Here is a 17148-nt window from a genome sequence, read left to right on the forward strand (position 1 = left end):
GGCGGTTTTAACATCCATCTGATGTAGGATCAGATCCTCCTGGGCAGCTTTCTGCATCAACACTCTCACACTAGTCAGGTCGGAAGTAGGAGAAAATGTTTCTCCATAATCTACACCCATTTGTTGACTGCATCCCTTGGCTACATAGCGGGCCTTGTACTTGTCAGATCCCTCAACATTGGTTTTGAGAGTATACACCCATCTACCCCCCACTGCTTTCTTGCCCTCAGGTAAGGTGGTCAGAGCCTCTGGGATGTCGTTCTGCTCGGGTTTGTCAGGGTCAGGTCTGGTTGTGTTAGACTGCACACCACTGTCATCGTCGGACATGTCATCAGTCTGCTGGCCCTCAACACAGGACATGAACCTCACCAGTCTGTGCTTCATCACCTTCCTGCTGTCAGGGTAGTAGACCATGTAGGCTGGACTGTTCTTGTCATAACCAACGAAGATGCCTTTGTCAGACCTTGACTCTAGCTTCTTCCTGTCCTGCCTGTAGGCGTAACACACAGTACCAAACTTCTGCATCCTGGAGACATTAGGTCTCCTTCCTGTCAGCATAAAGTAAGGTGTCTCTCTGGTGCGGTTGTTGAAACATCTATTCCCCACCACTGCTGCTGTCTGGACCGCATACGGCCATAGCTCCTTGGCTAACTGGCTCTCCAAGAGCATACATCTAGCCATGTCAAAAAGGGTTCTCCAGTTACGCTCAGCAGTGCCATTCTGGTGTGGTGAGTATGGTGCTGATGTTTCATGTCTGATTCTATTCCTACGCAGTAGAGCTTGGTAACCCTTCCCTGTGAACTCTGCACCATTGTCAGACCTGATACACTTCACTTTCCCATATGGGGCTGTGTCAGCTAGAAACCTCTGTGGCTTCTACAGTGTCACTCTTGTGCTTTAGACAGTACACAAACACTGCACTCGAATAGTCCTCAGTAAAGGAAAGTGCATACCTATACCCTTCCTTGGACTCTGGGTCAATGGGGCCTGCCAAGTCAGTGTGAACCAGCTCTAAGGCTGATTTGGCCCTCACATCAGGCTTCCTGTTTCTGTTCTGAGTGAACTTGCCCTGAGTACACACTTCACATCATGGATTTGGATGCTTTACCCCTGATTGACATTCCATCCACAACATTCTCCAACTTCATGACATCATCAAAATTACAGTGTCCCAAAACCTCGTGGCACGTCTGAATATCATGACAGCTCATACATTGATCATCACAGTCATTGTTTACTGACACAGTAGGCAAATAGAACAGTCGGTTATGCTCATGAATGAGGAAGGCGTACCGTCTCTATACTGCAAGACGTCTTCTCCTTCCTTGAAGATCACCGTTGCCCCACTATAAGTTGCAGCTCTCACGGAGAAGATGTCTTGGGGATACGAGGGGATGTACAGCGCCTGCTTCAGTGTGGCACTGAGGTGCCGCCCCCTGCTGTCGATCAGACACACCTCAGCGTCTCCTCTGCGCTCCGCGACCCCGGTGCAGCTTGTGCCATCGACCAGCTCCACGCAGTGCGTCTCGGACTGGAATCGGTCATCGAAGTTCTTGAACTTCGCTAGGTCAGTGATGATATGCGCCGTCGCACCGGTGTCCACCATCAGCGCAGAAAAAGTTAAGAAGAACAGGGAAATACTGATAGAGTGTGTCATCGTTTTGGGTAAACAGGAGCTCTCCTTCAGGGACACGACCAACGTAAAGAGTCACAAAGAAGGGAACTCTGTGGAGCTACTTTCCTTTGTGGACGAGCACGACACAGACTGATGCTGCGTTCACACCAAAAGCGTTGCAGCAACCAGCCACCATGCATGTGTCCCCTTCAAGGGCCCCACGGACAACACGTCTTCATGCAGCTCCCCACACGGCACCAGGACTTCAGCCCGGCCCATCAACACCTCCAGGACTTAGACACACCCGGTTGTTAACACATGATATCAACAAAACAGTGTGTTCAATATTTACCCCAGACTTTTATTTTTCTAGAAGGAACAGCATTTATTCCAGCATGAAAAACTAAAAGTGACACCAAAAGTAGCAGCAGCAATAAAAATAATAACACATCATTAGCAGCACGAAGAAAACTCACATACATGAAATAAATATGAATGCTGACAAACAAGAACATATGTTCTCATTAATATGCAGTAAAAAACTAAAGTTGCTTCAGTGATCAAACTGTTGGAACTGAAAAGAGAAAAAATGAACTAAATGCATAATTAAATGTTCTTCTGGGGGATTTTTGTTTTTAAATTCTCATCTTCACAATTGCCCCTGTATAAAGGTCATAGAGTCTATCTGCACCAGGCACTAAATCAAAGTCCATTTCCATCACCTGCTGGCACACACTGCCACCAGCTGGCCGTCACGTGCAACTACATAAATATAGAAGACAGTCAGAAGACAGTAAATAAAGAAGCACAGCAGCAACCTGGGCACTGATAGGCTGCAGGTCGCATTATAAAAGCAACATCCTGTGAAGCTCTCTCTCATACTTCATACATATACATACACACACATATATATGTATAGACACACACACACACAGTGTTTGAAGGGTCATATGGCTCCATGTCATTTAAGGTTCGGGTAATTACAGCAATATGGACGTTTTTTAAGTCTTTGGTGTAAACTGCAAGCTCTGCACTCTAACAGCTCCTTCATGATCAATTAGAGCTGAACACCTGATCGATTAGTCCAGCGACAGCAGAAGAAAACGACCATCATGATTATATTCATAGACAACAGTATGAACAGTTTAGTTTTAGTCAGCTCATCGTCGCTCTAATTCTAATTTCTGACTTATTCATCTTTTTTTAAATGCTAGAAGTAAATATATTTAAAAAGATGTGAATCAAGTTCTGGTCTGTGGGTCCGCTAACTATTTAAGAGCCACATTCTTTAGCATCTGGGTGAACCTGGACCTGTGGAACCAACAGGAAGTGCATCTGCAGGTCTCCAGCTGCTGCTCTTCTTTGTCTGACGAGCACAAAGGAAACATGTGAGCATTTGAAGAAGTCCAGGATGGCTGAGAACTATCTGATGAACGACCAATGTTTGACTCATTGATTCAGAACATTCTTTTACAGCCCTGTAAATGTGTGTTAACTCCCTGATAACGAACAGTGTGAGTGTCGTATGGCTTCCCGTCCTTTACAGCATTCATATATATATAATATTTGTGTCATAATTGCTTTAATAACTGTGAGGCAGCCAGTGCGTCATGGTCGCCGTCAGCAGCTGCTGTGGCCCTTGGAGAAGTCCTGCCACATGTGCAGCAGCTGGGCGGGCTTGAACCCGTTGGCGAGGGCCAGATGGGCGAAGGTGCACCGGTCGTACTCCAGCCGTCGGACCTGGAACAGGTTCCTGAAGGTCGGCGGGCCGAGGGAGTACACCGGCCGGACGCCCAGCACCCGCAGACACAGCCCCACGTAGACGTCCTCCAGGGGGATCGCCCTCACGAACCGGGACGCCCAGGAGATCCTGGGGGCCAGGTCGGCGGAGAAGACGTACCCGGCCCCGGACACGTACGGCGGGAAGCGGTCCTCCGGGTACAGATCCTCCGACACGCGCCACTTGCTGTGGCTCTCCCTCCTCGGCCGGCCGTCGCTGATCACAGACCCCGTGATGAAGCCTCGCCCGGGGGAGCGGCTCCTGAGTCTTCCCAGGAGGTAGGAGACGTTCACGAAGGAGTCGGCGTCCACCTTCATCACATCACATTTCATTTAGCGGACGCTTTCATCCAAAGAGACTCACTATAAGTGCATTCAACCATGAGGACAAACTCAGAACAACAAGAATCCAGAAAGAACAACTTCTTGAATAAGTGAAACGACAAAGGGCATCACCTTCATGGCGTAGGAGGCGTTGGGGCAGTGGGTCGCCAGCCAGCTCATCATCATCATGGTCTTGATCGTCAGGTTCTGGTAACTGTCCTGGAAGCTCACCTGGATGATGTCTGCGCGCGCCCTGCTCTCCTCCTCCAGCGCGGCCTGCGCGCGCGAGCCCCGCCCCCCCTCGGGGAGGCCCACGTAGAACAGGGTGAGGGTGTCCTGACCCGGAGCGCCCCACGTGGTCCGGACGGCCTCCCTCGCCGCGGCCTCCAGAGGGGCCACTGGGACCATGAAGACCAGGAAGGGGGCTCTGGCTCCGCCCCCGCACGCAGCGGGCTGGTTGAGGACGTACTCGTACGTGTCAGGCGCGATGAGGCGGTATTCCTCCGCGGGAATGGGATCCGGCTTTGGCCTCGCTCTGCTCAGGACGAAGTGCGCAGACAGCGCGAGCGCGGCCGTGACGAAGAGTAACGTCACTGACCTCCAGAGACGAGTCTTCCTCATCGCCCCGACGGCTCGCGCTCACTCTGGGGTCGGGCCACACCGACACGAGCCCAAAGAAACCGGGAAGTCACGCCGCGTGTGTGTGGGTGCAGGGCGGCAGGACCAGGAAAAGGAGATCCGGCCCAACCTCACTGGCGGGGGGAGGGGCGTGTCCGAACCCAGCAATGTGATTGGTCCACACGGTGTGCTGCTCACCTGTTCGGAGGATTTCATAAATATTTTTGTCCGACGCCGGAATATTACTTATCTATGGGAAATATTCCAGGAAAAGTACATTAAATTAAAACAACAATAATAATACTCCTGAAAATAATAATTGATGATGATGAATAATAAGAAGAGAGCAATATACAAAATATATAAAGCCTTCAAATAAGAATATATTCACACACATATATATAAATATATGTTCATATTAAATAATACTTTTGGTTTCTGATTTACTGAAGTTGACTGCAACATTTGTGCAGATATTTCTTTTATATCTTTTTCTGCCATTCCATTCCCTTTGACAGCAACATGTGCTGGTACCTATAGCAACACTTCAGACCCATCATTTTAGTTCTGTATGATGTTTGTTGTATTTACATAAGGATGTCTGGTGGCTGTTCTGTAAGCAGGCTAATGATGAACTGGAGTCTGAACCAATGATTCCCTCATTGCTCTTGTCTCCTCTATCCACTGTAGTGCTAACATGATTCCAGCATTGTAAACTAATATTCCCTCCATGATCATTTTATTTTTATATTCAATTCTGGAACAATAAATGCTACTCCTATGAAACACGCTTTGTTTGTCTTCTTCTTCCTGTCGTCCTTCTCCTCTTCTCCTCTGGTTTATTGCCCGTTGGCAAACCAGCTGAGGAACCCGTCCCGCTAGCTACTGGCCTTGAGTGTGAAGCAGTCGGCTGAGCAGAATTGTATTAGTTTGAGAAAGTTGTATAACACTTAAAAGTTCCTCACAGTAACTTTAAGTCCCAATATTCTTGCCAGGATTTGTGCACATTGAGCAGGAGCCCAAAGGAACCCTGAGGTCAGAGAACCCTGAGGTCAGAGCATAGAACCCTGAGGTCAGAAAGGCCTGAGGTCAGAGACAATTTGAAATGTAAAACATACAAAAGCAAATAATTCATAAATAAGACAAACACATGGATGACGTGGCATTGAACAATACAACCATCAGACTGAAGCACACAGGTCGATTTTTGGCAGAATTATAACTGGTATAAAACTTTAAAGGATGGACATGAGTCTGCAGCTCGTTAAACACCGGCCTTTTGAGACTAGGGAACCATTACAATGCTCAGCCCTATTTTAAGGGAACTTCAGCCATTATTCACAACGACCTTTGGGATTGCATGTACAATGTTTACAAGGATGAGGTTGTTCTACAGATGACAGAAGGACCTTTTGCTGCTCGTCATAAGTAGTCTATTTGATACTGAGATCTTTCCCGTTGTCCTTCGGTGGTCCCATGTTGGTATGGAGAGAGATGTCAGGTCTTCATTGTGGGATTTTAGATTGTTTGGCTCAATCTATGTCATCTCTGCTGTTGGTGATACTTTGGTCAGTGTCTCCCCTCTGACTCACGCACAGTGATGCTATGTTTGGATTGCATCATCACATTTTCTTGAATATTGTGTTGCCCCAAAAATGTTCATACCAAAAATTGCCACTGATATACTGACTGTTTGTGATATTAATGGCTTTATATAGTGACTCTGCTGTTGTAAACTGTACTGTTACAGATTACAAATAATGTATAATCCTGTTCTGAATATAGCTGATTTTAAAAGTATATATGTGTTTTTAAAAGCATGAAAACGAACGTAGTTAGTTGCTTGCCATCTCTAACCTCACCACCAGATGGCACTACATGTTACACACTGTGTCTTTAAGCGTTTGTTTAATTTACAGTTTAAATATAAGGAAATTATAAATGTAGAAGACTATTAACACCTTCATTTGTGGACGCTTTGGAAACATTTTAGAAACTGGAGTTTCAATTCTACATTTGAGGAAATATTTTGCAGGCAACCCAAATTGTTTACAGGATATTCAACCTTTGTTGCATTAGAATGCATTCAATACTTGACTTTATTTACATGGTTTGTATGAAAGCAATGAAGTAGTTCATGAATATGAGATGAGAGTTTAAACTTAACTATAATTCCTCCTCTGCAGTGTGGCGGCTGGTTTATGGCGTTTTGCTGCTCAGCTCGTCTGAATTTTTACAAAATACCAATAACTTGCTATCTTTTGGCATTAAAGTGCTCAGCTTCAGCTGAACAAGGGAAAAGTTAGGCCACAAATTAAAGATTATACTACTACCATGACAGATGGAACCCAGGTTAAGATGTTATTTCAAACACAGTTATACAATTAGTTTATTAATAACTACTTTTCTTTATTGCAATCTCACATTCCTGCTTTCTTCCAAACAACAGATACAACATTGTAATTCACACCAAAGCACTTGTTGCATAAATCAGTTCAGGAAAACAGTCGAACAAGCAGTAACAATATATTGACTAGAGGGAGGATTTGTTCATTTTCTTTATAATAACAATCAGAACTGAAGTTAATTACATTAAAGACAATTATTTACATCCCACCTTAAGGGTAGCAAGCCATCATGTATTTACACCTGGGCTTTTCCTTTTAATACCCACAATGACAAAAGTCTATAATAAGACCAAAAAGTACAGAAACATTTCTTAAAATACAATTTAAAATAGTTTCTAAGTACTAGAAATAAACATTATTTACAAGGGATGGTCAGTGACTCGATGATGCCAAGCAAATCCATGTCTCATTCGCTGCTCCTTCATATTCTCATAGCTGTTCCTTCATTGTTCATAAAACTGTCAGACATGTTTTTAAAAAGGCTATCAAAGAAGCACAATAACTGCTTTATAAAAGACACAAGTACTGAAACAAAACCACCTAATTTCACATCTGAATTCAACGTTTAATATGCCAAAATAGTTTCTCATGAAACTCAGAGGTAAAATTATTAATCAAAGACAACGGCCATTCTATATTTATTCTCCCCTTAAATAAAGCTCAGTTGATTGGCTTTATACCGATGTAATATAGAGGCAACAACAGGTTTTCAATATAGTAATCCCACAGAGGTTTGGGGGTCTCTTTCCTTCATGATGGGGTCTGGTGAAGGTTCATGGCCGGCGGTCGTATTCGCTGATCTTTCTTTTGATGTGTGACAGTTTGGACCTGAGAGATTTACACCTCTTCTTCTTAACCTGGTAGTCTGATGACTGCAGAACAACTCAATGTTATTCATCTTACCCCTTCTCTATTTTCAGAGGACTGTATTTCACTGTTAAGAACAGTACTGCTGGAATTCACTGCATGTGCCTTACCTTCTTGAGATTCTTCAGTCTGCTGTATTCGTCCATGGCATCCTGAGATTAGAAAGATGGTGGTCAATGGCTACGCTGAAGCTCCCTCCTAGATTCACACAAACGTGATTCATGCACAACCAAGGTTTCTGAAACCACGACCCTGTGTTTTGGTGCAGAAATTCTAATTGCATCACGACCAGAGTTGTCGGAATTTGTCAATGGAAGACAATTACATCACTGTTATTGTATTTTCAGTAACATTATTAAACCGTAATTCAGTACGTATGAATGACAATGAATCGCCACCTTAACGTGGTGGAGGAGTTTGAGTGGCTCAGTGATCCGGGAAACTATGTAATCCGGGGCATCAGCCCTGGTGGGGTCTCCCAAGGCAAACAGGTGTCTGGGGAGAGCCCAGACTAAGATCGGTTAAAAAAAACCTGATGGATAGTGGCCCACGGACTTTAGCTACCTCGTCCGGACCAGGGAAACCGGGGCACCCTCCCAGAGCCAGACCCAGAAGGGGAGCTCGCCGGCCAGCGTCTGGTGGCCGGGGCTTTGCCCATCGGGCCCAGTCATGCTCAGCCTGAAGCGAAAACATGGAGCAGCCACCCTGTGGACTCACCCCCCGCAGGGACAAGCATCGGGGTCGGGGGCTATGTAGACCGGGCGGCGGGCTGGGCAGGAGACCTGGGCGAGCCAATCTCCGGCAGCATGGACGAGCTCTAGGGACGTGGAACGTCATCTCGCTAGCGGGAAAAGAGCTGGTGCAGGAGGTGGAGCGGTACCAGCTAGATATAGTTGGGCTCACATCCACGCACAGCATGGGCTCTGGAACCAAGCTCCTGGAGAAGGGTTGGACTTTATCCTTTTCTGGAGTTGCTCAGGGTGAGAGGCGCCAGGCGGGAGTGGGGATCAAGACCCTGGCTGAGCGCCGCTGTGTTGAAGTTTCCCCGGCTGAAAGGGTCGATTCCCTGAGGGTTGCGGGGAGTAAGGCTCTGACTGTTGTTTGTGCTTATGCACCGAACAGCATTTCAGAGTATCCGGCTTTCTTGGAGGTGGTGGGACGGTCCTGGAAAGGGCGCCGCCTGCCGACTCCATAGTTCTCCTGGGAGACTTTAACGCTCACGTGGGCAATGACAGAGAAACCTGGCGGGGCGTGATTGGGAGGAACGGCTTGCCCGATCTGAACCTGAATGGTATTTTGTTGTTGGACTTCTGTGCTAGCCACAGTTTGTCCATAACGAACACCATGTTTGAACATAAGGAGGCTCAGAAGTGGAACTTGTACCAGAACACCTTAGGGCGGAGATCAATGATGGACTTTGTAGTCGCATCATCTGATCTGCGGCTGTATGTCTTGGACACTCGGGTGAAGAGAGGAGCAGAGCTGCCAACTGATCACCACCTGGTGGTGAGTTGGATCAGATGACGGGGGAGCCGGCTAGAAAGACCTGGCAAGCCCAAACGTGTAGTGAGGGTGAGATGGGAACCTCTGGTGGAGGATCAACTCCCACCTCTGGAAGAACTTCTCACACATCCCGAGGGAGGTTGGGGACATGGAATCTGAGTGGACCGTGTTCAAAACCTCTATTGTGGCCGCGGCCGCTAGGAGCTGTGGTCGGAACGTCATCGGTGTCATGGCGACAACCCGAGAGCCTGGTGGTGGACATCGAGGGTGAGGGAAGCCGTCAACTGAAGAAGGAGGCCTTTCGGGCCTGGCTGGCCCAGGGGTCTCCTGAAGCAGCTGACGGGTACCGGCAGGCCAGAAGGGCTGCAGCTGCGGTGGTCATGGATGCTAAAACTCGGGCATGGGAGGAGTTCGGGGGGGGGGGGGGGGCCATGGAGAAGGACTTTTGGTTGGCCTCAAGGAGGTTCTGGTAAACCCTCCATGGAGTGCCTGACCCATTGCAGTAGGCTATCTATCTGTACGACTGCAGTAGCAGCTGTGTTCTTATTCTCTGCATTAAGTCTGATGCGTTCCCTTCTGTCCTGTTTGTGAATTTCACGTAGACTGACTCTAACTTGGCCTGCCACACTCACCAGGAACTGTGGACTGCCCTCAGGGTGCTGGTCCAGCTCTCTGCCCAGATCAGCCAGGTCCTGGTTTATGCCGTCCAGCTCGGCCTGCAGGCTCTTGTACTCCTGGTGTTCCTGGTCAAATTCACGTTTGTAGTTCAGACGCTCTTGCTCATCCACAATGGAAGGAAACAAACTGCAGACGAGTACAGAATGAAATATAGTTAACGTAGTATGTGATGATAGCCCTCACTAGTAATACCCTCTGTTACATACATTCGGCTACTCACCCATAAAAGTCCTCCTCCTCCAGATCATCTCCAGACTCCACACCATCATAGTCCTTCAGCCTGGGCTTCAGGCCTCCCACAGAACTGCTGATGTCTGAGTCTCTGCAAAAAAGAATGGTGGACTCATACATTTTGTCGCAGCCTCGTTGACCACCATTTATTTCACCGCCATTACAGCGTAGCAAAGTGTTTCATCTGCATATAAGCCTCAACGTCTAACTTGGCGTAATTTTACATTAACGAAAATTTTGCATCATTATTTGAACATTGCATATATTTTCTATACAATATCTTTGGTACTTTCATAAGTCAATACTGCATACAATCCATCTCTTTATTTTAAACATCACACAGCCCTTTTCTCACTTCAATTTTATATTAATTTTCTCACATTTGTCTGTTTTGCCTTTTACATGAATGATTACTTGTCAATAAATCTGTTTCTGTGTTTCTGATTTTCAGATTTCTGACTCAGGTCTTTATCCAGTTCAGTTTTACTCACAGCAGTGTGTTTTACTCTGACCCATTTGATTTTTTTCCATTGCTCAATGGGCATTGTTCATATCAGTTCAGGTTAGCATACCTTAGAAAAACCTCAGATCAGTGCCAGCAGACTGCAGTAACAAAAACCTACAGCAAACTCATTGGGCTTCATTCCAAGATGAGGGAAGTGAAAAGAAAAGCCCTTGGGAGGTGCACTGTATGATGCATAGCTTACCCTGGAAGGTACAGAGGCTTGTTGTGGTCCAGCTGGTCCAAATAGTCTCTGGACCCTCTCACTATGGGATTATGGTCATTCAGCTGCACCTCTGGGTCACCAGACACATTATTCACCTGAAGCAAGAGAAATGCAGTCATTCCAGTTTGACAGAAAACGAGTCACGGTAGAGATCCACATAGTTTGAAGCTTAGTTTCCATCAAACTTGTGGAATTTATACAACTTTAACCAGCCAATGTTCACAAATAAAGGTCAGTTAAATATTTCACTGGCATGCCTTCCTGAATTTTACTGTGGCTTTTATACTATCTATTTTTTCTAATTATTTATATACTCAACTATTTAGTCATAATATACCAGTTTTAGATTTAGAAACTCTTCTGGGATTTTTGTTTTGCTTGATTTCAGCAGTTGAGTTACAAAGAAACCCATTTTTTAAATCTCTTTCCTTGTGTGCCTGATGCTTCATCAGGTTTTCCTGAGGCTCCTCTCATACTTGCTATCGCCCCGTGTCTCCATATGATAAACAGTCTTGTTGCAGCGTTCACCAGGACCAACCAGTTCCTCTACTTCACCCTGCATGCCTGAATATCACCGGTACATCACGAGCATCAACAACAAGCCTTAGACAATGTCTCTCAGTCAGTACAAATGCTGACATGTCAGGTCTGAATGCATTGAGGGGAAAGTTCTCTCACCCTGAATGAAACCATGCTGGTATGGAAGTGGTTTCAGGTGAAAACTTTCATTTGTGTCACTGTCCTCAGAACACAAACCATGATGATGTCACTACTGGGAATAGAATAATGTTCTTTTGTACTTCCTTGTACACACTCATTAGGATGTCAGCACTGTTTAGAGGTTGTTCCTTCTAATGGTTGTTGGATGAGTTTTTTAGAACACACCCTTCTGACAACACATCATGCTGCAGCTAAGAGTGGCCTAACAGACACACCCAGAAACTGCACATGAAACTATCCCTCCCAGCTCTATGTCACTCACACACACACACACACACACACACACACACACACACACACACACACACACACACACACTTTAAGAATGTCCCACAACAAGTAGGTAAGACTGTGCTCAGTTGACGTAATTTCCTTAAAGTCATCAAGTCTTTTTACAGATTACAGAAACATCTTTGTAAAAACAACTTTAAAGAGACAAACAACAACAATGGAAAGATACGTTTATCCAGAGATAAACTTAGGACTGCGTGCGCATGACGGCTTACTTGTGTATCCTGCATCTGTTTGGAGCGTTAGTTGTTCACAGCCCCATAAATGAATGTGTGAGTTCTATGTTGTGCCCTTTAGTGGAATCCTCCAGCAACAAGTGTGTTACAGAGGCAAGTTTAAAACCACAATCTGTAATTGGTTTAATTGACCTGATGTACTTAGTTTAGTCTTAGTTTGTTGTATGAAGGTACATTTAGTTGATCCAGGCTTTAGCACTCACACAAAAAAAGTCCTTTAGATGACACACACACACACACTTTAAGAATGTCTTACCCACTCCCCAACGCTGTTTTTGAGACCATTATTGACAACCGTCACTTCCTCCCAGAGGATGCGATCCCGGCCCCAGCGCCTGATCTTGGTGCGAGTCTTGACTGCAAACACCAGCAGGATGATGAGGGCAACGAACACTAGGAAGCCCAGTATGATAGCTATGATCTGCAAGAACAAAAGCACTCTGGTCAGTGGGCTGAAATGACATGAACAGTAAATACTGATAGGGCTGTCAGAGCTAACACACAACTCAAACATATGAATACTGGATTTGAGTCCACAGAGAAAACCACTGGCACCAAAATACTCCCAAAATTACAAAGAAACTTGTACCACTACATCCAAACAACATACATTAATAATTTGGTTTAGGAAGCTCAAAGCATCCAAAATAACATTTGAAAAACGCAAATGAAACGTGTCTATCAAGAAACAGTGAACTGGCTTCTAATTCACAGAAAGGTGTGAGCAGCTATCATCTGCTGTCGATGTCCACGCTTCAGAACGCGACTGGTGAGCCTCTACATATTGTTAGGAGTCCATCACAGAGAACAGTATGTCCGCTACAGAGAAATGCTGTGTGAGAGATTACCAGCAGTTTGTGCATGAAGCTACAGAGTCTGTTTGGTGTATATATCATACTGAACTGAATTAAGACCAAAGACCGTCTGGGTGGTCAGAGAAACATGTGGAACGTTACGGTAGAACACAGGAGAATACGTTGGTGAAAAGCAAGCATATCCCACCTCTTGGGGCTCCACCACGCAGTAATGGTAGAGGTACTGGTTGAGGAAGATGCCCTGGGCCTGGCTCTGGGTCTGATACTGGGAACACAGTTGCTGGACCTGGTTGTAGTAGACAGACCCTGAGGACTGGGCTGTTGGGTTCACCGCCACCAGGTACACAATAGTGGCGATGATCATGAGAAATGCCAAGATGGCACAGATGATGATGGTTGCTAGGTAGAACTTTGATGAGCGGGCAGCATTTTGCCTTGACACAACCAACACAAATATGATGAGCACAGCTATAAAGGTTATGGCGGCGATGGCGATGATGAAGCCTTTGCCAGCTGCGGGATTCATTTCCGATCCTCCAGAGCCGTAGTAGGAGGAGCCACCGCCACCAGCCCCTCCTCCGTATGATGAGCCGCCGTACGAGCCGCCGTACGAGCCGCCGTACGAGCCGCCGAATGAGCCGCCGGATGAGCCGCCATAACCTGGCATCAAACCGGCACCACCTCCCATACCCATGAGGCTCATGTCGTAGTCCCAGGCCAGTGTGGAGGCCACGCAGGCAAACAAGGCCACACACATGATGATGATGATGATGGACAATATCTTCATTACTCCAGGTGGTGAAGTCCAGCGGTAGAAGTGAAGCATATTCACTCCTTGGTAGTAGGGAAAGGACGGGTTGGACGTGTGCTCGCTGTGCTTGTGTCTGCTGCTATGGCTGCAAGAGAAGAGGGCAGGTGTCAGAGAACAGACGGATCACTGGATCCTGAACTTTATGGTTGACATTTTGTTAAAAAGAGAGTAATGTGAATGCTTTGGGAACCGAACCCGCGCCGAACCACATGCAGCAACAACATCAGCTCAAAAGCAATGTTGAGAAAGCTGATTAGCATTTTCGAATGAACAACGCATTGAAACATCGACACACAAGAAACAGAATTATAAAGAAAACAATGGATTTCATACGGCCTATTGTACAGACCTTTGAGATGCTGTGTAATGTCCTTCTGGAAATACATAGATCAACGAAGTAGTTGTACAAAAAGTTGCCTTTTCATTTCACACTTTCACATAAGCAAGGCACAACATATGACTAGAAACTTAAACTGCACTGCAACTTTTATTCAGCTTTTATTTTCACCGGGAGCAGGAGGGTTCCACTGGCTGAAGGTCGCAGCTGGAGAACTGCAGAGGTTAGTTGAGTCTCGGGGTCAGAAAGTCAGAAAACTACATCACCACAAGTTGTTTGGAGGGTTGCCAGAAGAAGAAAAAGCTCCTGCTCTCAATCAACAACAAACTAAAGCGCCTACAGTTTACTAAACGTTACTGGGACGTCAATGGGACCGGGTTATGTGGCCAGAGGAGACCAAAACAGAGCTTTTTGGCAACAAACATCAAAGGTGTGTTTGGCGTAGACAGAAAGAGCATCCAGAGAAGCGCCTCACACCACTGGGAAGCATGGTGGCAGGTCTTTGATGTTGTGGGGCTGTTTCTTCTAAAGGCTCTGGACAGTAGCATACATAATATCATGGACTCCATCAAATACCTCCCAAAAACCGTAGTTGATGTCAACTTGACGAACAACTCACGTCGATACCAACTACAGACTCAATGTTTGCTGTTAGTTTGGCACTGACACACACATGTAGCATGTCCTGGACAAAGGGCCTGTGGTTGTGTTGACCCATCCATCTCCCACCGGTCCACAGCGTGTACAATCCCATCTTCACACTATGTCAGTTGCTCTGACTATCTAATAGTGACGCGGATGGGTTTACATTGGAGTTCATGTCGGATTCAGACTGACCAACTGTTGGTATTTGACGAGTTAGGAGTGAGACCAGGTTGTCCCTTCCAGCAAATGCTGCTAACGTTGAACCCTCAGCTAACATGTTATGTGTACAGATTGTAAAGCCCTCCGAGGCAAACTTGTATTTGTGATGTGGGCTGTATAAAATAAACTGAATTGAATTAATACAGAGGTGCTTGCCCTGAAAAGTAAAACGATATATAGTGGCTGAGACATGACGATGACAGTGTAGTAGTGAGGGAGAAGTGTGGGTCACTTACTGTTTGCCAGCACTGGGCTGGTGCAGTGGGGATTTGTGTTTCTTGATCGGCATTCTGAAATCCAACTGGAGCTCACCCTGCTAACACAAATATACACAAAATCAAATAAGCATTGATTTCGCAAAAACATAAGAAAGAGGACTTTTATAGTGTAATCAAAGCCACTGCCTGATCAGCTTCCCTGTGGTGCCAGAAGGCAGCAGTCACCCATCAGATTTCCCACCAAACTCCATGCAGTGTCTGATGCTGATATTCAGACTTGTGTAACAACCGCTGCAACTTCATTTCCCAAATAAATATAGCTACCGTGTGGTTCCACTAAGGAGGGATGTGAAAAGATGCATGGTACTGGAAACTGAAGCGGATTTAGAAGCGTTTCAAAAGTGTTGTTGTTGTTGTTGTTGTGTGTGCAGACTTTTCAAAATAATTACCACTTTAAAGAGTATTTGATGTTTGTGTACTGGTACTGACATGTAAGGCTCAAATACTCGTGCCAATAGGATGGAAGCCAACATCTAAACATCCTGGGTGTGTTATTCTGGTAATTATTGTGTTTATGTTAAACTGTGAAACGTATATGTGGGAAGATGGGAAGTACATTAAAGTACCATATGCAAGTTGTACATAGAGTGTGATTTAATAGCTTGCTTCACTCATAATAAATCTTCTAATATTGACCTTTTGGAACAGAAGAAGAAGCCAGCGGACTTCTTGGACTCGAGGTTTGTTGCTGGTGACTCGAGGCAGCAGCAGTGGGTGGAGGTACTAGAACACAAACTGAGAAGTCAAACAGAGCTGGGACTAAATGGCTGTACTTGTAAATCTCTTTTCTATTCTAATTCTTCTAACTACATGTCACCATGCACACACATTGCCATCAGGACTGACGAACATAACACACTCCTGTGGGAGTGATCTGGGGTTGAGTGTCTTCCCAAGGACACTACGATATGGACTCTAGTCTATATTGAAGAATGCTCTACTGAGCCATGGTCGACTTGTTTCCAGTGAAACTAGACTATTTACTAGTGGATAGGATATAAATAGTTACATTCAAAACCATTTAAAGTTACAAAGCGGATTTCACACAGAGAAAGAAACAAATGTCTTTCAAGTATCTATAGTTCAGTTAACAGAAAGCCTTTGGAAATAATAATTCCCAGAAAAACAGCTAGAACATTTGTATAAAAACAAATCGACCCACCTGCTCACGCGCGTGTGATCCGGATGAAGACAGCCAGTCGCCGACGGGATGAACGCAAACAACACTCACGGGCGCGCGGACGCATCCTGCGCGCGCTCAGAGAACAAAGCGACACGCCTCCAGGTGTGTGTTCATCACGTGACCCGGACCAACCGGACCAACCGGTCTCTCCTCTCGGCCGGCAGAACTCCGTCCACTCTTCCGGGAACTCCACTCCCTTTCTCTCTTCGGCTCTCAGTCCAACTTTGTAGTTCAATTGTTTATAATTCATCCAAATGAACGAAACAGCTTGTATGCCAATATTTCCCATATCAGTACTTTGTCATTTTTTTGTTTTGACTGTTAGATATCCTATTAGACATTATTTAAAGAAAACAAATGTATATGTTAGTTAATAAAAAAAGAGAGTTGTTAATGCTAATTTTGAGTGTGACAAATAATAAGTAATCTTACTTGCTCATTCAAATTTAAAACACAGGCTAAATATGAAAAATAACTTGAGACACTAAAGGCTGCCGTGCTCGTCCAGCCTGCTGCCAAACAAAAGCTTCTGAAAACATGTTGCTAAACCCGATACTGGGAAAAGCACAACAACAAAACCAGTCCTTCCAGCTGCAAGCCGGCAGAGCCACCAGGCAGCCATGCTAGCAGGGAGACAGAGCTGCTCGTTGATAGAGTTCTGCATGTAGTCCAGAGCGTCTCGTTGATAGAGTTCTGCATGTAGTCTAGAGCGTCTCGTTGATAGAGTTCTGCATGTAGTCTAGAGCGTCTCGTTGATAGAGTTCTGCATGCAGTCCAGAGCGTCTCGTTCATATGGAGTTCTGCATGCAGTCTAGAGCGTGTCCTTGATATGAAGTTCTGGATGCAGTCCAGGTCACTCTAG

General features: G+C 45.6%; 2 protein-coding genes across 4 annotated transcripts; both read right to left on the reverse strand.

Moving 5' to 3' along the window:
* Nucleotides 1–1955: 1955 nt before the first annotated feature.
* Nucleotides 1956–4339, reverse strand: LOC306740745 (beta-1,3-galactosyltransferase 2-like; the record flags this gene model as incomplete). The annotated part of the gene is made up of 2 exons (XM_079222975.1): nucleotides 1956–3706; nucleotides 3851–4339. The coding sequence occupies 2 exons, from the start codon at nucleotides 4337–4339 to the stop codon at nucleotides 3236–3238; spliced, it is 960 nt and encodes a 319-aa protein (XP_079079101.1). The 3' UTR covers nucleotides 1956–3235.
* A 2400-nt stretch (nucleotides 4340–6739) lies between these two features.
* Nucleotides 6740–16306, reverse strand: oclnb (occludin b). Of its 3 annotated transcripts, XM_079222744.1 has the most exons (10): nucleotides 16266–16297; nucleotides 15740–15826; nucleotides 15062–15141; nucleotides 13001–13709; nucleotides 12255–12419; nucleotides 10731–10846; nucleotides 10013–10114; nucleotides 9747–9918; nucleotides 7722–7763; nucleotides 6740–7616 (listed from the first exon to the last, which is right to left on the reverse strand). In XM_079222744.1, the coding sequence occupies exons 3-10, from the start codon at nucleotides 15112–15114 to the stop codon at nucleotides 7518–7520; spliced, it is 1458 nt and encodes a 485-aa protein (XP_079078870.1). In that variant the 5' UTR covers nucleotides 15115–15141; nucleotides 15740–15826; nucleotides 16266–16297; the 3' UTR covers nucleotides 6740–7517. The 3 variants fall into 3 exon arrangements, with proteins under 3 accessions (XP_079078870.1, XP_079078868.1, XP_079078869.1); XM_079222742.1 differs by lacking the exon at nucleotides 15740–15826 and having other exon boundaries at nucleotides 15062–15138; nucleotides 16266–16306; XM_079222743.1 differs by lacking the exon at nucleotides 16266–16297 and having other exon boundaries at nucleotides 15062–15138; nucleotides 15740–15788.
* Between the last annotated feature and the right edge of the window lie 842 nt (nucleotides 16307–17148).

The sequence above is a fragment of the Taurulus bubalis genome, assembly GCF_910589615.1.
Source record: "Taurulus bubalis genome assembly, chromosome: 8".
In the NCBI taxonomy this organism is placed as follows: domain Eukaryota; kingdom Metazoa; phylum Chordata; class Actinopteri; order Perciformes; family Cottidae; genus Taurulus; species Taurulus bubalis.

Bases quoted from the DNA above. Each gene is read 5' to 3' on its own strand.
- oclnb (XM_079222742.1), bottom strand. From the start codon at position 15,114: ATGCCGATCAAGAAACACAAATCCCCACTGCACCAGCCCAGTGCTGGC. The intron at 12,420-13,000 runs GTGGGATATGCT...TTGTTCTTGCAG, and splicing joins GCGTGGTGGAGCCCCAAGAG to ATCATAGCTATCATACTGGG. The intron at 7,764-9,746 runs GTGAGTGTGGCA...TTCTAATCTCAG, and splicing joins AGGGCAGTCCACAGTTCCTG to GATGCCATGGACGAATACAG.